Source organism: Epinephelus lanceolatus, chromosome 2 (assembly GCF_041903045.1).
Source record: "Epinephelus lanceolatus isolate andai-2023 chromosome 2, ASM4190304v1, whole genome shotgun sequence".
In the NCBI taxonomy this organism is placed as follows: Eukaryota; Metazoa; Chordata; class Actinopteri; order Perciformes; family Serranidae; genus Epinephelus; species Epinephelus lanceolatus.
In genome coordinates, this window is record NC_135735.1 from 11,870,468 (window position 1) to 11,893,625 (window position 23,158).

The 23,158-nt window shown below is 41.4% G+C and overlaps 1 protein-coding gene across 17 annotated transcripts in view; it reads right to left on the reverse strand.

Annotated features, from left to right (window-relative positions):
• Positions 1-23,158, reverse strand: part of neo1a (neogenin 1a) — a 251,441-nt gene that overhangs the window by 21,363 nt on the left and 206,920 nt on the right. For all 17 annotated transcript variants that reach the window (XM_033621559.2, XM_078174006.1, XM_033621550.2 and 14 more), the window contains exons 10-16: positions 20,172-20,320; positions 17,115-17,253; positions 15,108-15,157; positions 10,939-11,083; positions 6,332-6,442; positions 5,367-5,561; positions 2,792-2,887 (exon numbers count right to left, since the gene is read on the reverse strand). In XM_033621559.2, the coding sequence (XP_033477450.2) occupies positions 2,792-2,887; positions 5,367-5,561; positions 6,332-6,442; positions 10,939-11,083; positions 15,108-15,157; positions 17,115-17,253; positions 20,172-20,320 (885 nt within the window). The remainder of the gene's footprint in view (positions 1-2,791; positions 2,888-5,366; positions 5,562-6,331; positions 6,443-10,938; positions 11,084-15,107; positions 15,158-17,114; positions 17,254-20,171; positions 20,321-23,158) is intronic.

The following is a 23,158-nucleotide window of genomic DNA, read 5'->3' on the forward strand; positions in this document are numbered from 1 at the left end:
CACAGGGGGTCTGCATGTGTGTGCGTGCAGCGCTGTGTGTGTATGAGGCAGAGAGAGCTTCATAGAGAGAAGTGTACAGTATGACAGTGTGTGGGTGTGCGCGCATACACTTAGACTGCCACCCCCCCTCGAAGCATGTTGACGTGATTCATGTCATCCAGCATCCCACCCCTCTCAAGCTCGGCTTTGCAACAGTGCTGCGGAGGAGACAAACCGGAGTGATCAAGGCTGAGCGGGGAGGTGGGAGGCTGGATAGGAGAGGAGGCGGGCGCAGCCCACATTCTGGGACACCCCGGGGAGCATGGGCTGGTTGTCTTCTGACACTGTCACATAAACTCTGTGAACTCAGCTAACATGCAGTCTAACAGGCAGCGTTTCACACTTTGAGATCATTTGTCAAGCACGCTGGATGGAGACTTAACTTCTACTTCTAATTGTTAACAGGGTCGTGATCTAAAGGATTATAGATCGTCGGGCTGGCAGCCAAACTGGATTGCCCATATTCTTTACTTGATGCAACAACAACTGTTTCATTGTAATGCACGCAGATGTGCAAAGATAACGGCATCACTGGCAACAGAGCACAGTCCAACTGATACTGGATTTTTACAGCCAATCATATTTTTAATAATAATCTCTTAAACTTAGTTAGGAAAGTGATGAAAGTCTGAACACTGTAGGCTCCAAATAAATAGTTTATTTCTCTTTTCTTTTAACGTTTCGGTCTACAAGATCTTCCTCAGGCGAAACGTTGCCTTAAAAGAAAATAAAACATAAACTATTTATTTGGATCCTACTGTGTGCAGACTTCCTGCAGTGAGGTATTCTTGTCTTGCACCCAAATTTTTTCGCCTGGAGGTGCACACTCTTGACTCTCAAAGAATTGTGACTAAGGTAGTGTGTGCTGAGCCCCACGTTCTACACTTAATAAATAAACTTTTCAATGCTCTCTGGTAGACCAACTGCAATGAGTACTCTATTTTACTTCCAACATACAGTCCTGTTTGTATCTACACATTTATTTACTTATCATTATTATTGGTGACTCAATTTCTTTCTATTTCCGTGCAAGTTTGAATCTCAGGTACATCTTATCACACTTGAACTCTTCACCGTACTTTTCTTAAACCTGGATAGATGTTACGGCAGCTGAAAACTTTGTACAATGATCAAAGTACTATATGAGCTATGTAAAAACTGTATTGCTTGTATAGAATGCTGGAGTTGAAATAAAAAATGAGTCTTTCTGGCAGCTGATTGTACTGCTATTTCATGTTACTTGTTGACTGATATATACAAAACTGATATGTCTCTGATAAGCCAAAATTGATCAATATCAGCCATGCCACTGAATATGTGTGTATTAAGAATGTAAAATAATGTTTAGACGCAGTAGGGTTTAACAGTTGGGACTAATCAAATGCTAGCCAAAGCAATAACAAAAGACAGCACAGTGCCATCATTGCAGTCAGTTTCTCCCAATTAGGATTCTTTCGGTGTTTACTGTTCACAAGGTTTTTACCAGTGGCCGAATTATCCACAGAGGTCTCTTCCTCTTCAAAACAAACAGACCAGGTGATTAAACCCGGTAAAAACACTGAATAATGCAGTTTCACATTAAAAATCTGGGTTTTTCTGATGCTGTTTGGCTTGTTGTAGAGCTGCGAGCTGAGCTCTTGCTAATGTGTGCTCAACTTTTTTTGTCTGACAACTTAAAATCCAGATGTTCAGGAGGTTTTTACCAGGAGCTGAATCATCCGCATAGGTCCCCTCCTCTCCAAAACAAACAGAACAGTTGATTTAAACTGGAAAAACCCCAAATAAAGCAGCGTCATGTTAAAAATTCATGTTTCTCTGATGCCGTTCGGCACAGCAGGGGCTGGAGCCGAGCTGTCGTTGACGTTTGCTCAGCTTGTTTCTCTGATAACTTGAGATCCAGACATCTAACTAAAATCCATCATCTTTTTAAAACCTATTGTTAAAATAAGATCTAAAATGTGTATCATAAAAATTTGGCTTACAACTGGATAGGCTTCTGGCAGACAGGCGACGGCAACCAAATGACGCGGACTGTGTCCTTCATTAAACTTGCAGATTTCTCTGGGTGTGAACATTGTCCTAATGTTTGAGATAATGTAAGTACAAAATTCCACAAAATATATAACATAGGTCCTTTTTAGACATTTTAATGAGGAAAGGTTAAATATCATGTCCTTAGGTTGGTGAGCTATAATCCAGTGTGTGTTCACTCTTCCTGTGCCTACTGTAATCATATACACAATGTCCCTTCTTTATATCCTCCAATAATTCTTCCATCTGTTCTCTCTAGTTGGATATCTGCTGCATCAATATATGGGGATCTTATTTCCTGAAATCCTAATATCGGGACATTGGGTGATCTATGGCTAAAATTGGAGGGTTTTGAACCTTTGATTAAAAACAGACTCGAGTATATTGGGAGCCATTGAGGGGAGAGTTAATTAGAGCAGTGAGACACCCCGATGACCCGTTATCTCTTTGGTAATTTGGAGTCGAGACACATTCTGTCTCATAATGATCTCAGGTTAGAGGAAGAGCGAAGATAAATGTCAGTCGAAGTCTTTGTTTGAGCTGAGCGACTACGGCTGCACAGTGAGAGTATATCTTATAATGTTTTATGTGGCTTCTGTTGTGTATGAGCAAGATGTTAACGGGATTTTCTACCAGAGACGAATGCAACTATTGAATTATTTTGTTGTTTTCCAGGCAGGCAGCAGATTTATGCCTTGATTTCGATGTGTGTCGTTCATACCTGACTGCGGTCTGGTGATGGCGCTCTCATACACAGGAATCCCCTCCCCCACGTTATTGAAGGCCTTCAGTGTGATCACATAGTGGGAGCTGGGGTCTGAGGGAGAGAAGGAGAATGAGAGGTTAAGGCAGAGTGTAGTGGGAGAGACATGAAGAGCGAGATAAATTAGATATCCAACCGGCTAATCAAGCCAAAACTCTCGAGACTCTCAACTCGTAATTGCGATATTGGCCAGAATGAGTATTTGAATACAATCATTCCTCTTACTGTGATTGTAATGAAGGATTCAATTATGCATATACAGATATTTTGCAACAATTCCTCCCTCAGATCTCTTCATCTCCTAAGATTATCGTTTAACTCTTAATCTACTTCTAGACCCCTTCCTGGAGCTTTGATGACTGCAGTTTCATTGATGATGATTAATCAATAAATACCATTAATAAAACCAACAACAGTTTGACCTACATAATGGACTCAATGGGAACAAAATCTGTAATTACCTCTGGAACAAACTGTGTGTCTTCTTGAGTTTTATTTAACCCTTTAAAAACAATCGTTGGCATAATCCTTTATATCACTGGTTCCCAACTGATGGGTCCCGGTCCAAAAGTGGGTCGCTGGGTCCATTCTGAATGGACCGCAAGTGACTCACAAGCTTGTCAAATTTGTAAAAAAAACACACTTTATTTTGAGGTACAGTGAATTTCTGACACAGAGCTTTCATTTTGAAGTGCCATTTCCTGCTGTAGAGTGAGTGACTAATGGACAGATACTGGACAGAGACAGCAAACTAGCTTGACGACATGGCCAGGCACAAGTGATGCTGAATGTTTTAAACTCTGTGGACCTTGAACTAATGACCAAGAAGAAATCTGGACCCTGTGGCTGGACCACTTGGGAACCACTGCTTTATATATATATATATGTCAATATAAAGTGAAAACTATAATAGCTAGAACATTCATTCTTTTAGCAGCAGAAAGCTAAGGCTTCTGTATTCCATGTCATCCCATTGTAGGCTCATGATGACATCATTATGCTACATCACATGTGGTGCAAAACCGCGCAAAAACATTCGGTGACACCAGAGGAATGAATAATGAATCCATCATAAGGCATCAGCACTCTGCTCATAAAAATGAGCATATCTCAAAAACTCAACAGGTGGTGGTAAATGGTGCCACTTCTGTCTGGAAACCCGTGACCTCTGGAGTTCCACAGGGATCTGTGTTGGGGCCTGTACTGTTTGTTGTTTATATAAATGATTTACCAGATATGTTACAATCTGATGTGTATCTTTTTGCGGATGATACTAAAATGTTTAGAATAATTACTAAGGACACCAACACAGCCCATCTTCAAGAAGATCTCCGTAGCATGAGTAACTGGTGTGATGAGTGGTTATTGAAATTAAATTCAGAAAAGTGTAAACATTTACACACTGGGAAATCTAACGACAATAAAATTAATTATACTATTGGAGAACCGGTGGTCCAGCACGTGGATGAGGAAAAGGACATAGGTGTAGTGGTTGATAGTTCACTTGAATTCCACACACACATTTCAGAAGAAGTTAAAAAGGCAAACTCCATGCTCCATACATAACACACAGAATCCAGTATCACACATTGTCAGGGGTAAATCATGGACAATTAGTGGTCACTGCTGGTTAAGGTAAGCGAACTGTAACGCTTAGTGCTACATTTAGGGAGGCAAAACCTCTGCTCTGATGGAGGCATCTGAAACTCATCATTAAATACTTATATCAATTATTATGGTTCATTGACTTCCATAATGTTTTAGCTTAGATTTTTCTGATTTTAGTGATATGAAACGTTTGAAGATACTCCAAGAAATGACAAAAACAACAAGCAAAAATACCACTGTAGGGCACAGGCAGACCATTGCTATTGCAGAGTTTAAAGGGTTAAAAAATGATTAATCTATTATAATAAATCATGAAATTAGTGGTGGAAATAATTTGTGTCAGTTTCTCTAACGACTGATCCTACGCAGAGAATTGGCACTCAGCACAACATTTCAGTGAGGAAGACCTTTCATTTGATGTTTCATTTGCTTTGATGACAGCGAGCATTAAAATCCTCCAAAACAAGTTTGTTTTATTTAAACAAATTTTTTTTTACCTTTAATTATTGTGTCCTCATTAGGCCAATCTGTATAATTAGCGGCTCAGGCGTGTGGTGGAGGGGATCTCATTAATTCTGTAAATACTGACTATGAGGCACAGATGAATTGCTTCATATTGTTTGTGTCTGCATTTGTTTGTTTGTAATTAAAGTCTCAAAGAGCCAGTCAGTTTATTTCTAAGTAGGACAATCACTGTGATGTTTTATAAATGCTAACATTTTGGGCGAAGGTACATTCGCCCACATGGCCCTTATCAATATTTGACTTGTGGTATTTGACAAATCAGTTGAGATTCTTTGGTGTCATTATGTAGGTGACAAATAACTGAGTGATCAAATCAATATTTGCGGAAAAGTAAAACACAAGCATTGCGGTGTTTTCATGAACATGTAGCAGAACAGACTGAACAGTGGTTTGTTCTTACCGAGGTTCTCAATGGTGTAGTAGCGCTGCTTGTAGTCCACTTTGATGGTCTGAGCATGAGGACTGCCGATGCCATAGCCAATGGTGTAGCCGCGCACCACAATGTCCTGGTTCTCTGGCGGCGTCCAGCTCACCACGATGCTGTTGACCAATGGCCGGACATGGAGAGAGCTCGGCATGTCCGGTACTCGTGATTCTAGTGATGAAAACACAAAAATGACTTAAAAGTACAGTTCACCACAAAATCAAAAGTACGTATTTTTCTTTTTACCTGTAGAGCTCTTTATAAATCTAGATTGTTTTGGCTTGTGTTGCCGAGTGTTGGAGACATTGGCTGTAGAGATGTCTGCCTTCTCTCTAATACAATAAAACAAGATGGCACTCGACTTGAGGTGGTCGTAGGAACTATTTTCTTTCCACCGAACTACACCCATCAACTGATATCACTGCGCAGAGGGAAGCGTGCATCTACTCATGGACGAGCAGCTCTTGCTCTGGACAGTGCAAGATGTAAACATTAAGGGCATCCTCACTGGCTGAGCTCAAATGTTAACTAGCTCAGGTGAGCTGGGTGAGCTAGCAGTTGATGCACTGTTTTTTCAAATGTATTTTTGGCGCTTTGAGCACCACAAGCCGAGTGCCATCCAGTTCCATTATATTGGAGAGAAGGTAGACATCTCTGCAGCCGATATCTCCAACACTAAGCAACTCACACCAAAGCAATCTAGATTGATAAATAGCACTACAGGCAAGATGTGTAATTTATATTATATTTATATATATTTGTATATATTTATATGTAATTTTGATTTTAGGGTGAACTGCCCCTTTAAAGTTGAGTCCGTTAATGTCAGAGAGACAATCAGGTAATTAAATGCTAAAAAAGACTTAGCAGTAAAAAGACTGGAAACATGAACTCTAAACCTGGTTTAATCTGTATTATTTAAGTACAACTGGTGCTTTTACCATCCAGGTCGCTCTCAAACGTCTCCGCTGTGGTCCACTCAGTGGCCGGTCCTGTGCCATTCACCGTCATGGCCGACACCCGGAAGGAGTACTCCGTTCCACGCTCCAAAGCTGCACAGGCAACACAAACAGGTCAGAATCAAAGCTCGGGTATTCAGACCGAGCTGTAGCTGAACTGAATCTCAAGCAGCAATAAAACCTCTCATTAAAAACGTCTCTCTCTTTCTAAAACCTGATTTTATTTTATAATTTACTGCTGCTCTCCACTCGGCTGGCCAACTGGGGTTTCGCATCGCAGACACAATAAATATTTTGAAAGCAGAAATATTTTAAACAGATGCCCGATTCGTCTCTGCAGAATTTAAGGAGAAAATCTATAAGGCTGGCTGGGGACGGATCAAATGAAGGTTTCTTTGGTGCAATTAACTTTCTTTCCCTCTCATATCATTAAACTCATTCAGATTTATTTTTTCACCTTTGATTAATATGTTTTGGGGGGCTAAAAATGCATTTACCGTTAAAGACCATTAAAGGAAAAGTGTGTCATTGTAGCCGGCACAAAAAAAAATATAATAATAAAGGGGTAAAAAGAGTTTGAAAAAAAACTTTAGGAGGATTTTTAGTTGTATTTTAGAGTTATGTCTCCTTCAGAAAAAGCTGTTTCACCGCTGGGTGCCAGCTTTGGTATTCACAAAAGAGGGGAACGCCTGCTGACAAATGATGTGTTGCTGTATTAATTTGCTGTAAAATTTTTCATCATCGTCATATTGTCCCATTTGCACGCTACATGCTAATCCTGTAGTCTGTTCTCTCTGTTCCCACTATTCTGGGCCACCCTTGGGGGTAGCTTCTGAAGACTGCCTAACTATCCGTGCCTCCGAGGCTACAACATCTCCTTCTAAACGCTTTTGAACCAACAAACACCCCTCTGTTTCACCCCCCAGAATGTTCTCAAAAATCAACTTTTAAGTGTATATTCTCTTTGATGCAGCACACAGCGTGAGGCCGGGCCACTTGAAAGTTGCTGAGACAACATCTAATATTAATCACCATTGCTGTGTGTCTCTGGTGATATTGTGCATATTTTGGTGGGAGCAGCGGGTAACGCTGGGATACGGTAAGACGTGTAACTCCGTCTCAAAGTACTCAGATGAAATGCAGATGTTGACTTAATAAACAGACTTCCAGCCTGACTGACTCCAAACAACATATCAGACATGTCTTCAGTCTCAAAGATCAAGATTGTAAATATTGTAGCACGTCAGGCTGAGCTGACAGTATCTAAGTTACATACAGCCGAGAAAAAATGGAGACTGATAGTATAAGTGTTTTGATGTAGGACCTATATAGAGCATCAAAAGGCAACACTGGGATTTGGTGGTCCCTGAGAACAAAAAACAAGTTTTCTTTCTGCAGGCACCATTTTAAAATCATGCTCAGCAATCACATCAAAATATATTATAGAAAAGTCGGAGACCGTCTATGGATTTAATTTAATACTGCAGGAGAAGAGCTGCATTTTGAGTTAAGAGCACAAATCTCTCACAGTGTTATCACTATCTTAATGGCCCTGTTCACACTTTGCATCAAAACACACCCTGAGTGATCCAAGTGGACGGCTCTGCACACAAGTGTGAACACAGATATGACACAGATATGAGGAGCAAAGTGAGACTGAGCAAAAGTGTTGACTCCAGATGTATTAAAATGCATTTTGATGCCATGTGTGAACTATTGTCCACCGCTGCACTAACTGGATGCTATGGTTGGGTATTGAGTTTTGTACTTTTAAGGGTACCAACTGAATTATGTTGGTGCCACAGAGTACCAGTTCATGTTAAATCCATCAGTCCAAACGTCTAGGGCTACACAACTAATGGAAATATTATCAAAATCGCAACTGGTCAAGTGCACTGAGGTGCTACAGAGATGCTCCAGCCCACAAATCATATTATAGACGTAAGGGAACGTGCTAGTTTGGTACTGAATGTGTGAATATGAGTGAAAAACTAATCAACAGACAGAATTAGGAGCTTACTCTCTATATAAAAACCTCTAGAAAACCTAAATTCATAAGAAAGACTGTTTTCCCCCACCTAAGACAACAAAGAAGCCATTTGTTTATTATTTCTGTACATTTATGACAGTGTACAGTTACTGTAAAGAGTTCGAGCCTCCTTTGGAGATCTGCAGTGTCATTAACTACAAGACCCACAAGCCACTGGGCCAACTGAGCCAATCTTTGGCTCATTACATAGCTTTAAACCCCAGAAATGTAAGTGATGTATGTTCCTTCAACACAGGGCCTCAATGGTGATTAAGGCCATAGCAACAGCACTGGAATCTCCTATTGGCTCAAGTGAGGTGTCAATGAAAAGGCCAGGAGTTTACCTCCATTTGGCATCCAGCCGGTTGGTTTGTTTACATGCAAGACGGAGAAATTATGGATAATACGTGAAGAAATATGAATGTTTGAAGCGATGCAACAGCAGTTTGTGGATATCTACAGATGTAATAATGTGCTTGGACTAAATATTGTGCTGGATTTAGATCATCTGGACTACTGGCAGTGTGTGTGAAATGAACTGGGCACTGAGTAGGCAGAGTTTCTGTCTGGATAATATCGATCTGTGGATTTAAACTATGCTTTATAGGTCAGTTATAATTGTTTGTTTCTTGCCTGACATAGGCATTTACTAAGCCTGCTGTAGACTCACAAGTCAGTCTTTAGACGCTTTGCTTAACTAAAGACTGATGACTTTCTCCCTGATTTTGTGTTTAGATGGGCGGATACAATTTCAGAGTTTAAAAAAACTCCCTATGTTGCAGAACCAATAGTAAATCTGCAGGGTGGTCCTTCGGTGGCTCGCTGAACTCTTGTGCTTGTAAACATAGTCCCACTAGAAACACATGTAGCGGTACAAAATGGCTCAGCCGTGCTCACAGAAAACTCCGTCAAAGTTAGTGGATGTTTGTTGCGTTTGCGGCGACACATTCTCGCCAACTAAAAGAAACAAACATAATCTTTTACAAGGCTCTGACTCATCCAGCCGGCCGGAATATAGAGGGAATCGCCTTGTTGCTTACAAATACTTCCAGGTAGAAAACCAGCAAAGCTTTTAGCTATATATATATATAGCCTATATATCACACTTTTCACATCACTGTATCACCGTTTGGACTAATCCGATGTTTGTAAAGTCTATAAACACAATGATTGCACAAACATTACTATTTCTGTGTGCACGTTTAGCTGGGCTAACTGTTAGCTGTTAGCCCTGTTAGCCGTTAGCAGTGTCTGTAATAGGTAATAACTCATTAAACGGTCCTTGAAAAAAATATCTTTTCCAGCGGATATCTTAGTTACAACATGATTGAGCTAGCAAAGCAGTTTTGTGTCGCTATGTGTGGTATTTATTCAGTTTTGGGAAATCACGATGTCTAGAAAGCATCAGTGGCTGCAGCTGACAGGGACAGCTAACAGCAGCAGCAAAGCTAACATCTGGACGTCATCTGTTAAAAGCCTCCCGTTGTCAGATACGACATGAAACTACTCCAGTTAGCTCAATCATGTTGTAACTAAGACATCCGTTGGAAAAAATATTTTCTTCACGGATGAGCACACGTTTGATGAAACGTAGTTTAATCTCTCAGCATCCATTTTCAAGCTCTCTGTGTGTTTGTTTCCTTGCGGACGAAAAAAGGGGGAGCGCACATTTCCGAGAAGGCGTGTCCTTTTCAAAAATGCAAGAGGCGTTGCTTTGTTGCCGGCCGTTTTCGCCGGTGTGTTAAACACACTTTAGAAAGGAGTGTCCCCAGACTATCAGAAGGTGGAGATCTCTGATTGTCTGGTGGCGAGACTAAGCCTGCTGTGGCAGTTGTATCTTGAAATGGTCGGCAGTAATGGAAATGCGAGGAGCATAGCTTTCAAATGATATTTCCTGTAAGTAAACCACTTACATAACAACAAATACAACTGTTAATTTACATATCTTAATAATCGAAAAACACCTTACGAGGGGCCCATGGATGGGCCGCTGGATTACATTCTAAACTTTTTACCAAGATGAATATTCAGATGTAACCTCTTTGTAAGCACCAACAATTTGATTAGTAACTAATTTACTAACATGTTTTCTAAATATCTGTAACTGATTACAAATACATTTTTTTGTAATTTAATTATGTAGTAGTTACATGTAACTTGTTACTTCCTAACGAGGCACACATATGCATGCATAAGCAGTCAGACAGAGACAGATAAGCTCTTAAAAAAGAGCAGAGGAGCAAAATTGCTTTTTAATCTAGTACATCAACCCTGCAGCTTGTTCAAATTTTAATTTTTCTTATTACAGAGAAAAAAAGGTAGTGTTGGGTACTGGTACTGAATTGCAGGTACCAAAATCAATATTGGTTTAAATGTGAACAGTGTCCAAACCCATTAGGTGTAACTGGATGTGCAGTGCTTGGTCTAAACTGGGTCTTTAGCTCCTCTCCACCTACACAGACAGTAATAAATGCACCACATTCACACCCACTTGCAGCACATCACTGGGCAGTCTTTCTGAGAAACTGCACCAGCAGACAAAAACTTCAGAGCCCATTACCATCGATGAGCTTGTAAAGCTGGGTGCCTCCGGTGGTCTCGGCTGCTTCACTCCTCCGGGATCCTTTCCGGTATCTGATCTTGTAGCTGGTGATCTCCCCATTCTGGCCGCCAAGGGGCGGAGGCTGCCACCGAAGCATGATGCTCTGAGGGAGGAAAAATAAGCGAGGATGAAACAAAAACCCACATTTAGCACATGTGGGACCATCTGCTTTTGGGCCTGCAGCTGTAGAGGTGACCTCACGGCTTGGCAGGTACCATGACACCTTCCCACACAATTTGGCAAAGGTGTTTGTGTTAACGTAACTCTGCAGGTTTACTGTTCTGTTGGCCAGAAACACTGTCTCACCTGCCCCTCCCCTCTCCTCCTGACAGTGGTGCAAATGGGAGGGCCCCGCAAAAACAAACACCCCTCTGAGCACGGGTGACGCAGTGCAGATTGACGCATTAGGAAGAAATAAACACATGAATAATAGAAGGAGGTGTCCTGATGACTGGGGTGTGCATGTGTGCATGTGGTCAGGTTAACCCTGCAGAGACTCTGAGGCAGGGAGATGAATTCAGGACTTTTGCTGGCGGGGCCTCGCTGCACTGTTGTGGGATTCATGCATCTGAGTTTTTGTGTGTGTTTAAAGAGATAGGTGGGGGGTAGCCCAGCGTGGGAGAAGAGTTAATTAACGCTTCCCCACTGTCAAACTGATGCACAAAAGCCTGAATACATGTAGAGGGCGCACACACACACACACACACACGTTCCTCCCCAGCAAAGTCAGGGGAATTGCACAAATTAAATTTGTGTTAAGTGTGTTCAATTATTCCATTTTTCTTATTACACTATCGGTCCCAACTCGTTATGCGTGCTGCTTTCCTGCCTTCTTTTCCCTAATCATAAAAACCTGTTTAATTGACTTTTGGAAAATCACAGGAAAAGAAAGAAAAAAAGGTGCAAAATAAAAATCACAAAAACACGATTTTCAGTTTTTCTTGCAGGTTAAAGATGTGCGGTTCTGCTTGACAAAACCCAAAGAGCAGACTGAATCTGAAATGCATGTTGATTAGTTTTTTCTTCTCCCTTAGTTCCATTTGGCTGGGCGTTTCTAACAGCTAATTGCGTAAATGCTTTGTATCTATATACTTGTACCAGAATTATTGACTTAATGACTGTTTGCATTCAGAATTAAACACAATGACGACAAAGAATAAAAATTCAGACGACTAATTTCAATAATGCTTAGGAATAAAGGATGCTAGATGTTTGTTTCACAGTTTGAAATGGGTTTGTTCGGGCCTAATTGGAGAGGGACAGCTGGACGTACACTATCCATTCAAAAAACAATTCAGCTACAGTTCCCGTCCCCTCCGCAGAGTGTCTCCTCTCCATTTTACTCTTAACATTAGCATGAGTGTTTTCTCTCCACAAATCTCAGCTGAGTATCCCTCAGCATGGGTGGCCAGTTCTCACTCAAGCTGGGAGTGTGTGATAGGATTGTCTACCAGTTTTTTTTTTCCTAGTTTGCTTTGACAGTTCTCTCTCACTCTGGTTCTGCATCGACCAGCAAAGGGCTAAAAGCGCCGGCTGCTGCTTTTGTAGTCAATGCAAGCACCCTGAGGTTTTCTGTATCTTCTTCTCTTTGCTGCTCGCTCTGTTTGCACTTGCTGTCTCACATGTCATGAGTGAGAAACATCTTTTATCAAATTTAATCCGTCACTCGGGTGGAAATATACAATAAACAGGCCTACAGCTCTCTGTTTGAAGATCAAATGGCTAAAGAGACAGGCAGCTCAGGCCGGTTTCCTGTTTTAATCAGGGAGCCTGTTGTGAAGCCTGCAGCCACCTCAGCAGGCTTATCTAATCAGGAGTGTCACACAAGAACTACAGTATGTTTAACTGTAATAAATCTGATTTAACAACGATACTTAAAAAGAGTGTGAGACACCTGGAGTTGTCAGCTTGAGCTGTGAGGAATCTGATCCGGTTATCTCGGAGAAATTCAATCTAGATAAAAGAAATCTCACTTTCAAACACTTAAATCTGTTGTGAATTTATTCTATTCATCCTGTCTCCTAAAAAAACATGTTAACCAACAGGCTGAAATGGCTGTTACCAGGGTAGCTTCGTTCATAGCATCCTGATAAGCATTGATCTGGCAAACTATAGGTAAAAATACACCAAGACATCTATCTATGTTAACTGAGCTAATATGGCTGAAAATCATATATTTCGATTAGTGTCTTAAAGGGACAGTTGGGATTTTTTGAGTTGGGGTTGCATGTAAATCTGAGGCCATGGTCCTGCTGGATACCGGTGGATTGCCCCCTCTGGGTTGGGAGTGAGTTACTGCCGCAAACGAGGGAGTATCTCGGGGTCCTGTTCATGATGAGGCGAGAATGGAGCGCTTCTGCAGTGATGTAGGTGCTACACTGGTCCGACGTGGTGAAGAGGGTGCTGAGCCGGAATTTACTGGTCCGTCTACGTCCCAGCCGTCACCTATGGTCATGAACTCTGGGTAGTGACCGAAAGAATGAGATAGCAGATAGAAGCAACCAAAATGAGTTTCCTCCGTGGGGTGGCTGGGCTCAGCCTTAGAGATAGGATAAGGAGCTCGGACATCCGGAGCGAGCTTGGAGTAGAGCTGCTGCCCCCCGCGTCTGAAGGGGTCAGTTGAGGAGGTTTGGGCATCTGATCTGATGCCTCCTAGGTGCCTCCTGTTGGAGGTGTTTCAGTAGGAATGCCTCGGGGTCCCCCAGGAGGAGCGGGAAAGCGTTGCTGGGGAGAGGGATGTCTGGAGTGCTTTGTTTGGCCTGCTGCCCCCGAGAAACAGCCTCAGACAAGCAGATTAAAATGGATGGAAGGATGGTTATATGAGGTACTTATCCATAGTCAGTGTATTACCAACAGTAGAAGTCCGTCGGCACGACCCCAGTTTGGAGAAGCAGCAGGAGTACCGAAACAGAAGCTAAGCAAAGTACTGCTGTGGATGGGTGCCGCCACAAAATTTATTTTAGCCACCTAATAAACATTAAAAACAGTTTAAGTGTGCACTATATTTAGAGTATTTTCACTGCTTTACCTTCCTGTCAGACAGCCCGCCCCCTTCTATGCTCTATGCTTGTTAAAGCCACCAGACTCCTTTGACAGAAACACTAATTTTAGCTCAATGAACACAGGAGCTGCTGGTCGACCGCTGCCTCGATCAGTTAGTTAGTGTTATTGGGTGACGCTGGTGAGTCTGAACTTCCCCTTTTAAACCCTAAAGTCACACAGCAACACAAACAAAATAACTGATTGAGGCAGCAGTAGACCAGCAGCTCCTGTGTTCATCAATACTAAATTAATGTTTTTCTCAATGTCTGAGAAATGTCTGGCTTTGAAGAAAACAATATAATGGCTTCATTTCTCTGTCAGATATTGCTGTCGGACTTGATGGTTAAGCAGTGAAAAGATCTTAAATATAGTGTACACCTAAACCAGTAGTTAATGTTTTGGGTGGGACTTTTTCTGTTGACCCCTCTATAGCAGTACATCGCTGAGCTTCCATGTTCCTCAAACTGAAAGTGAGCTGACCGATATCTAGAGTATCTTATACACTGCCTATGGATAAGTACCTCATACAACCCTACTTCAAAATATCCAAAGTATCCCATTAACTCCCTAAGAATTATTTTTACCGTGCCTACATCTCCCAGGCTAATATTGTTCCATATCCATTTAGATTTGAGCCGCAGGCTTCTTTGCCAGATACTGTACAGATGGAGAGTGATACAGAGGATAAAACCTTCTGACAGGCAAGTCTCCTGCCGACGAGAGGATCGATGAGGGTTCACACACCCTCTTAACCAGCTGGGGCTACAGGCCTCTGACGCAGCTAATCACACAGAGAAACAATGGTGTTCAGGCCCGCAGGCTACATACTGTATTTGTTCAACTGTTTGTGTGTGTAAGTGAGTGAATGTTTGTGGATTTGGTGAAGCAGATATGTACACTGTGGACCCAAACAGTCAAGCTGCAGGCAGTTTAGGTGCATTTCTCATTTGGGTGTTGCATCTGAGGGAGTGTGAGCAACAACTGTGAAAGCTTTTAAGTCCTCAGCAAGACAACAGAAAAATCGAGAGCAGTTAGACGTCCTTCAAACTGCGGTTTCCTGTTCAGTCATGGAAACTAATTCTTACCTTTGAGTTCTGGACCTCCAGGGTGAGGTTTTGAGGAGGAGCACTTGGTACTGTGAAGCAAAAGAAAAGAATTCCTTCAGTAAAGAACAAAACAGAACACAAGCATTATGTTTAATTATCTTATGTTCTGATTAGTTGATTGACAGAGGTGTAGCTGGCAACTATCTAAGTGATTTTCAAGCATAGATAGATAGATAGTTTTATTATATGTCTTAAGGAGAAAAATCTTTTCCACAGTAGCTGTACAAACAGGAAAGACATACAGAATTATTATACGAGTATAATACAAAAGAGACGGAGGGATGAACTGGCATTCTACATACCACAGTCTGGTTCTCCTGTAAAATCAAGACGAAACATACACAAACCTTGTGTGGCTTTTGGAACAAAGCTTGTGCTAAAATCTAGTCTATACCTGCGTCCAGAAGGGAGTAGATTAAGTACTGGTCGGGACGATGCCCTGGATCATGTGTAATTGTGAGTGCTTTGCAGATCAGGGATGAGGTGCCACAATCATATGGGTTGGAGGCAGGAGCCATGGAGGTATAAAGAGACCTGGCATCAGGGCCCCGTTCATTCCAATGGAAGTTGCTCAGTGGCACATGATCCAATATAATGTTGCTGCAGTGTATAATATTACCCAGATTATCAGCACTACTTCTGCATTATTGGGCCCACAGAGCAGGCGCACTAGAGACTTCCACTGACCAAACCGGCTACTCTGTTAACTTGAATGGAGATAAAATAACAAAATCGTGCAGCTCTTCTTGACTTTTCAGATGTTATCAAACTGAATGGATTAAATACTGATAATAAAACGACTAATTTTGTGGTGGCTGTGACGTTAAAAAAAAAAAAAGTTTCCACTGACTGACAGACGTCTCTTTCACCACATAAGTCAATGGGAAAAAGTCTTTTTGGGCCGCAGGGCATCATGTCAGAGACCAGGAAGTTGTAACTCCACTGTTTGGCCACTTTGAAAATTGGCTTCAAAGCCTGGCACACTTCCCAGGGGGATTGGTAGGAACCGTATCACACCACAGAAGGAATAAGCATCTACTGCTAACTCACTTAGCACCACTGCGCTAGCTAACATTAGAGCTCAGCCGAGGAGGACTTAATTAATATTAACTGGGGGTGTAAGATAGTATACATTTGAGTATCGCAATACTATGTTTTGTGACACTGCAACGAGTTTTAATTAATGTACATGCAAAGATTTGTGACGTAGGTTCACTTTATGTTGTATATAAGGTTCACCATTAATCAGTGAAAATACTTTTGAACGGTTACAAATTGGTCTATAGGTAAATTTTGCTACCTTTCAGTTTAAGGCATTGCACACCACCCAGGTCTGGTGGAAGCTAACGTTAGCTAATGTCGCTGCTGATTCGGCGATTACCACTTTTAACGCTGTCGCCACCCAACAGCGCTGCTGTGGAAACACTGAACCCACCCTCAGGTCTCCCCCCCGTCGCCACAGTAAGTAAGCAGCTAAATTAAACTTTTATCATTTAGCTAGAAATTAGCATTTTAACTACTGTTAGCTGAGTTAGCACCGTTAGCAGTGTCAGCAAGGTTAGTGGTGCTAACATAGTTAAAAATGCTAGGTTTAAAAAATCTCACTGTGGACACCTGGAGGGAAACAGGTGGGCGGCAACCATGTATGCCATAACCGTAATTCCACAGCAAGGCTGACCCAAACTGCGACACAAGCCAGTGGCTTCATTTTGAGCCGCAAAACCCGTTAACCGCCGTTAACTAAGTAAGCACTACCGGCAGGTTAATCGCTAATTGCTAAAATAATCATTAATCACAGTCCTAATCAACTGCAAGTTAAAACTTGCTGTGAAAATGTTAGTCGCCAGATTTATATTTAAAATATGCTGTTGATGACTCCATTTTACATACATCTATAATACTTTACACAGTGGTATAAAAATGAATCAGGGATTGCCATAAAATAAAAGCAGTCTTCGTAGATTTTCCCCTCATCAACCAACTGACCGTCAGACAGAGTGCGAACTACGACGTCGTCAGTGGAGACACCTGGACCGTGCTTGTTGTTGGCCACCACACGGAAACTGTACTCTGTGTTCTTCTTCAGACCAGTCATGGTGTATGACTGACTGTCTATGTCCACATCCTGAAAGAGAGGAGAAGAGGAGTTGTGTGACTACAAATACAAATATCAAGGTCTTCAACTCAGATATTAAAAATATTTTCAAATATAACAAAATAAGTCTTCATAGTTAAATGTGCTCACTGGAAATTTGATGTGTAAATATGAGATGGAAACCGAACAAATCATGTAAAGTTAATATGAAAAAAGAAAATGTTTTATTCTTGCAAAGGTTACCTGCAAAAAGGGCAAAACACAAATTCATTTCAACATCTCACTGCTGACAGCATGTTGATAAATGCAGTTTTGTAATTTTAGCATCCGAGTTTGAAACTGGCACAAACATGCTGTAAATGAGACAGTTCAAATAGATTTACAACCCGAGCAATCTCTCAAATATGGCAAAGCTACAAAATGTGATGCCTGCTTTCATCATTTCATCACACTAACATTTCTGTTTGTAATTCTGTGTAAAAATGTCATCTTACACTGAGAAACAAATTATTCCGTCTGTGATCACGACTTTTTGCTGTACAAATTGGGCACTCTGGCACATGCCCAATTACTTCAAGTCGATTTGCATTCAGCGCTCTGCTTGTGACATTTTGAGTAAAAAGTGGAGACTTTTGTGGAAATCTCATCTTGCTTCCAGAGCGGCCCGAGCGCAACCTCTGAACTCGGGGCAGATGATCGCCTGTGACCTCATCACCCCGAAGATGCATCATCTGTTGTCCCTGACTTCCCCATGTCCTTTAATATTTCATGTCCTTTGAGCACTGCGTCTTTCTAACTCCATCTCTGCTCCGTCCCTTTCCTTCACCTCTTCCTTTCCTTCCAGCCCTCTCTTCATCTCTTGCCTTTTTCACCTCATCTCTGGCTCTCTTCTCCAGGGAGCTGAGGCATCATTACTCAGTACGCTGGCTGACGTTTCATCCATTATCATATTAAAGGCTTTTTAATGCCTCACTGGCTTGCACACTGCTACTGCTGGGGCTGACTCAATATCTAACCAGCTAAATTCGACTCTGGTGACGGAGTTAGACCTGCAGAAAACCACTGGGTGAATCATATGTGCTTTCTTTTTGCACAATACGTGTTTCACTGTGAGGTGCATAATAAAGACTGTGGCCAAAAAGCAGTACAAAGAGTCTTTCGGCAAATGATTAGGAACTCCTTAGCTCATCACAATTTACATTAGGCTGTGCAGTCATATTCTTTTTATCTAATGAACCCTGCAGCACTAAGCGTCAGCTACATACAGTACTTCTCCTCTTACAAGGTCTTACAAGTGTGAGCAGTGACATGACGACATGAGCTGCATGTTTCTGTCCAACTCTTAACAATGTGCCATCAATAAAATGACGGCAAAACATGCAAGGAAACATTGTGAGGGCCTGGACACATGTCGCGTCTTGCTTGAGGTCAGGCTCTGGGTGCTGCTCTGTGCCTTCTCTGTGGTAACTTTCAGGGGTGCAGAGGCAGGTTGTGCCTCATACTGCAAAGCAAATGACAGGTTTGGAGTGGATCGTCTTCCTGGCGTTGCTTTAGAAGTGTGTATTTGGCCTAAAGTGTTGTTTGAGGGACAGATATGAAGCTCTAGGTAGCCCCTGTGCATAGAATGATATTTAGAGAAGAAAGTAAAAATATCTGCTGGCTGTGATTTGTTGGTCCTTGTCCTGTGACATGCAGTGTGTGCTGCTGTTTTCTAATAGTTGATCTTTGTCTGTCTCAGGGTGCAGTCACTCTCGTTTTTGCACAAACAAACATAACGTGTGTTCAAGCCCTGATGCTGGAAATATTACATATGTTTGACGGCTGAGTCAGAATCATAGTTCAGTGTCATCTATTTAAAAATATGGCACTGTATGTTAAAGGAGCTCTATGCGTAATTCAGAGTGTACAAGTTCTCTGCACAAGGTTTTCAACATGTAGGTTGCTGAGCCTGTGGCTAATAGCTAATGGTGCTAACTCCATAAACAGCGCAAAACAACTGCAACAGTGCTGACAGAGCTAATGGTGTTAACTGGGTGGAACTGGAAGGGTCAGCAGTATGCTTTTGCATTGACGTCGTCCAGATGTCAACAGCAACTGCCGTATGAGTGCAGTGCGAAACAGCAGCAATGAGCTGGAATACACACATGCACAAACAAGCACACGTGGCCGGACCCTGTACTACAACAAATCACAGAGCAACTCGGACTTCAGCACACGCCGTGGTAGCAGGGCTTCATTTTCTGCTCAGGATGCCATGGCTACGATATATCTACTATCTACAACTATTGCAGCTTCTTCTGGACAAGGCGAATTTTCTCTGTTGCCATCAGGGCGTTGTTACTCTTTATCTGCTTGTAAAACTAACCTGTATTCAAAATATTTTATTCCCTCTGCAATTTGTCTTTTAAATTCTCTGTAATTTTTTGTTTTTATTGATAATCACTCTATTAACATTTTTATTATCTATAGATTCCTTTGTTTCACTGAACTCCTTGGCATATTTTTTATTTCTGATTTTTATTTACTACTCATCTATTTATGTGTTGACATGTTACTATATATTATGTTATAGTATGTGTGCAAAGTGTCTGAATCTCTGAATCTCTTTCCATAGCAAAAAGTAGTTTACTACTATATTAATGCTCTGAATGTTGCATACAGAACCTTTCATCTGAAATCATATCCAGATTTCACTTGCATTATTAAGTTCTGTATCATTTCTTTTTTTTTCCAATCCATCTTAATGTCTTCACATCAAGCTTTTTATTATTTTGTTTCTCAATCTATTGTTTTGTGTGAAGCACTCTGTAACTTCATTATGAAACGTGATGTGCAATTAAAAAAGATCTTTTAATTTATTCAGTCACCAAATCTGTCTGTGTTTCAGATACCTGAAAAGCTCTCTCCTAACATAATTAACAGCTGAGTGAGCAAACACCACGTCCTACCTGTTCGGTGCCAAAGCTTTTGTCTGTGTAGTACAACTTGTAGGTGAGCATCTCTCCGTTGCCAGTGAGCGGTTTGTCCCAGCTGAGGGACACAGAGGTTGGCGTGTTGGACACCGCCTGCAGGTTGGGAGCAGGACCGGGCACTTGCACTGGAAGAAAGACAAAATTAGAAAACCATCAAACCTGACAATTTTCCTTTGTTTTATCTTGAGCTCTCTCCATTTTCTGTTGCATTTTGTTACATCTTGAGGACAGGAACTCAATTTAGCAATGTCCAGTGATCGCTGCCAAAAACACATTTCTTGGCTACTTCAAAGCCACATTTCCTTCGTGTTAGCGAGAGCTGAGACCACGAGACGGCTCAGTCCGCTGCAGCGGAGACCAATCTGTCCCCTCTGGACTGGGCTGCCAGCCATGTTTGATTTTCTTGTTATTCCCACGAGAAACAAACCAAATGTGTGCCTCAACAAAAACATCAATGTGCATCTTGCATTCCACTAACATCTGCCTCAAGCCTATATTCAGCGTGGCAGACAGTTTATCTCATTTGCGCCGGAATATTCAAGACAGGGAGGCAGGATTAGACAGAGAGGTGTGTCTGTGGATCAGCTCTAGTTTTTTTAAGACACAAAGAGAAGGGCAGAAATGTCTTAAATGTTCAGCCATGTGGTACTATATCTAAATGTTTACACAAATACAAGAAGTCTACCTTTAAACTCAGCTCTGTGTTAATTCTGTTATGATGGTTAATATTTTTAAACTTTAAAATCTGAAATCTGATAAAAACAAATGAGAACATAAACATTAACGTATGCAAGTTTATGTGAACTTGTCTGATTACTTTACAGCCCCCGAGAATAGGGGACTATAGATAAACAGGGCTGGTATTTCTACACTGTTCATCTGATGCAAATGTAAACACACTTAAATTAAAGCTGACAGTCAGCACTTTAACCTACAAGTAAATTTTTCATTTCACATCCAGTGTGCTGGAAGACAGAGCTAACATAACATAATATGTATCACTGCCCTAATAAGCTGTGACTGCCCCGTACATAGAATATGTCAGTTAGGATATGGGCAGTGACATTTCTTGTTGTGTCTGTACTGTGGCTGTATACTGGACTTAAACTGACAAAGTGACTGTGACGTTAAAGTGCTGTCAGACGTAGCTCTGTGTCTCTACTGTATGAATCTCGTAAGCTTTGGCTGCAGATGTTTTTGACAGAACAGAGAGGCAACCATTTGTAAGACTGCACGGTAGGGGTGTGCGGTAACAATAATGTGCGATAAGAAATGGCAATATCCTGCTGTGCCGTTGTGAGCATTTATACTTGTGTGGTGGTGTGTCTGTGTCACTCTGCAGTTACACCTCCAAAACACTAGTTGGCAGCGGGGTTTCTGTGAAGCGCTATTAGGTTTAGTTGATTAAAAACACCCCCAAAACACATGTTAAACACAAGTACACAAATTAGCTTCACTATAACTCGCAGCATTCACAGACAAAGCACTTGTCTTTATCTGGACACATTTTCCCCACAAATACAACATGCTAATGTTTTTAGCACAAGCCTATGGCATTTTACATTGTATAAATTAGCCTAGTGGCTAGCGGACTTTTCCTCTTCTCATATAAAACCAGGGACAACAGCAACATTTAAGAAAGGCAACCTTATGAAATTTGGCTCCATTACAACTCATAAGGTTCACTGACAAAACAACTGTCTTATACTAAACACGTTTTCCAAACAAATGTAACATGCTAACGTTATTAGCACAAGCCAATGGCATTTTACATTGTATAAATTAGCCTAGCAACAAGCGACAGTTTCCTCTGCTCATATGAAGCCAGGATAATTACTAGTACAAATTCCTGAAGGATAAATCACACACAAGACTTAAAATGCTATATTTGAGGAGGCTTTATTGTCTTCACAATTTATTGTTTCTTATATGTGAAATTAAAGTAAATAAAAGTTTTGTTTCCACTGAGGGAAATGGTTTCAGCTTACAAAAATAGACAAAAGGTCCACACTGACTTGTAGTTACATTTCTGGGGAGGTGCATTGTCAGGCTACGGCGTCAATTTGACGCAGAAGTATAAATCCCGATTTAATTCCAAAAAGGGGAGTGACATCAGTAGTGTGGAATCAGTGTTGTCGTGAGGCCTTGGCGTCTGGGACTACAGCCCTAAATGTTTTATGAAACACCCCGGACTTTTCTGACCCTTTTCAAAGTAAACTCAGTCAGTGGCTCCTCTGGCAGCCGCACAGCATCTCTCCTTCTCCTATCTCGTGGTATGCACGCAAGAATCGGCGCCGCCATGTAATTTTGTCATAAACCTGTTGTAATGTAAGCCTACGCAAAACTTGACAAAAACTTAATATGTGTAAATATATGAAAGTCTTCGTAACACAACAGCCTGTCAAAATCAAAGCAGGTATGTGTGTGCATGTGTGGGCTGGGAGGTCTGATGGTCAGCGCTGAGTGACACAGCGAGGAGAGTGAAGGAAAAATGGCAGCGCATACAGGTCTAGGTGGAAAAACAAAACAACTCAGTCTCTTTTGGATTTTTCCAAATGAAAAGGGAGGGTAAGAAGAAGGCTTATGTCATAAATTTTAATTAATTTACTTATTTTGTTGCCACTGTTTGTGCTTGAAATTAATAAAAACATGTTTTCAGTATTTTGTCCTATTATCCAGAATAAAATTATCACTAAAACACGCTGAAAATCTGATATTTTTTGAAGGCCATGTCACCAACTCCTAGTGCACAGATATCAGAGACGTGGGTTTGAGAGTGTGTGTGTGTATGTGTGTGTACAGATGTATCAAACCAGTCTCTGCTGAGAGGTGACACAGTGCAGCCTTGTGTGCACATGCCTGGCACTCAGACGCAGGTCAAAAATTTAAGCTCCAATTCATGGCATGTTGTTACACTAAAAGTGCACATGCACGACAGAGATATACTGCACAGGTACAGGCCG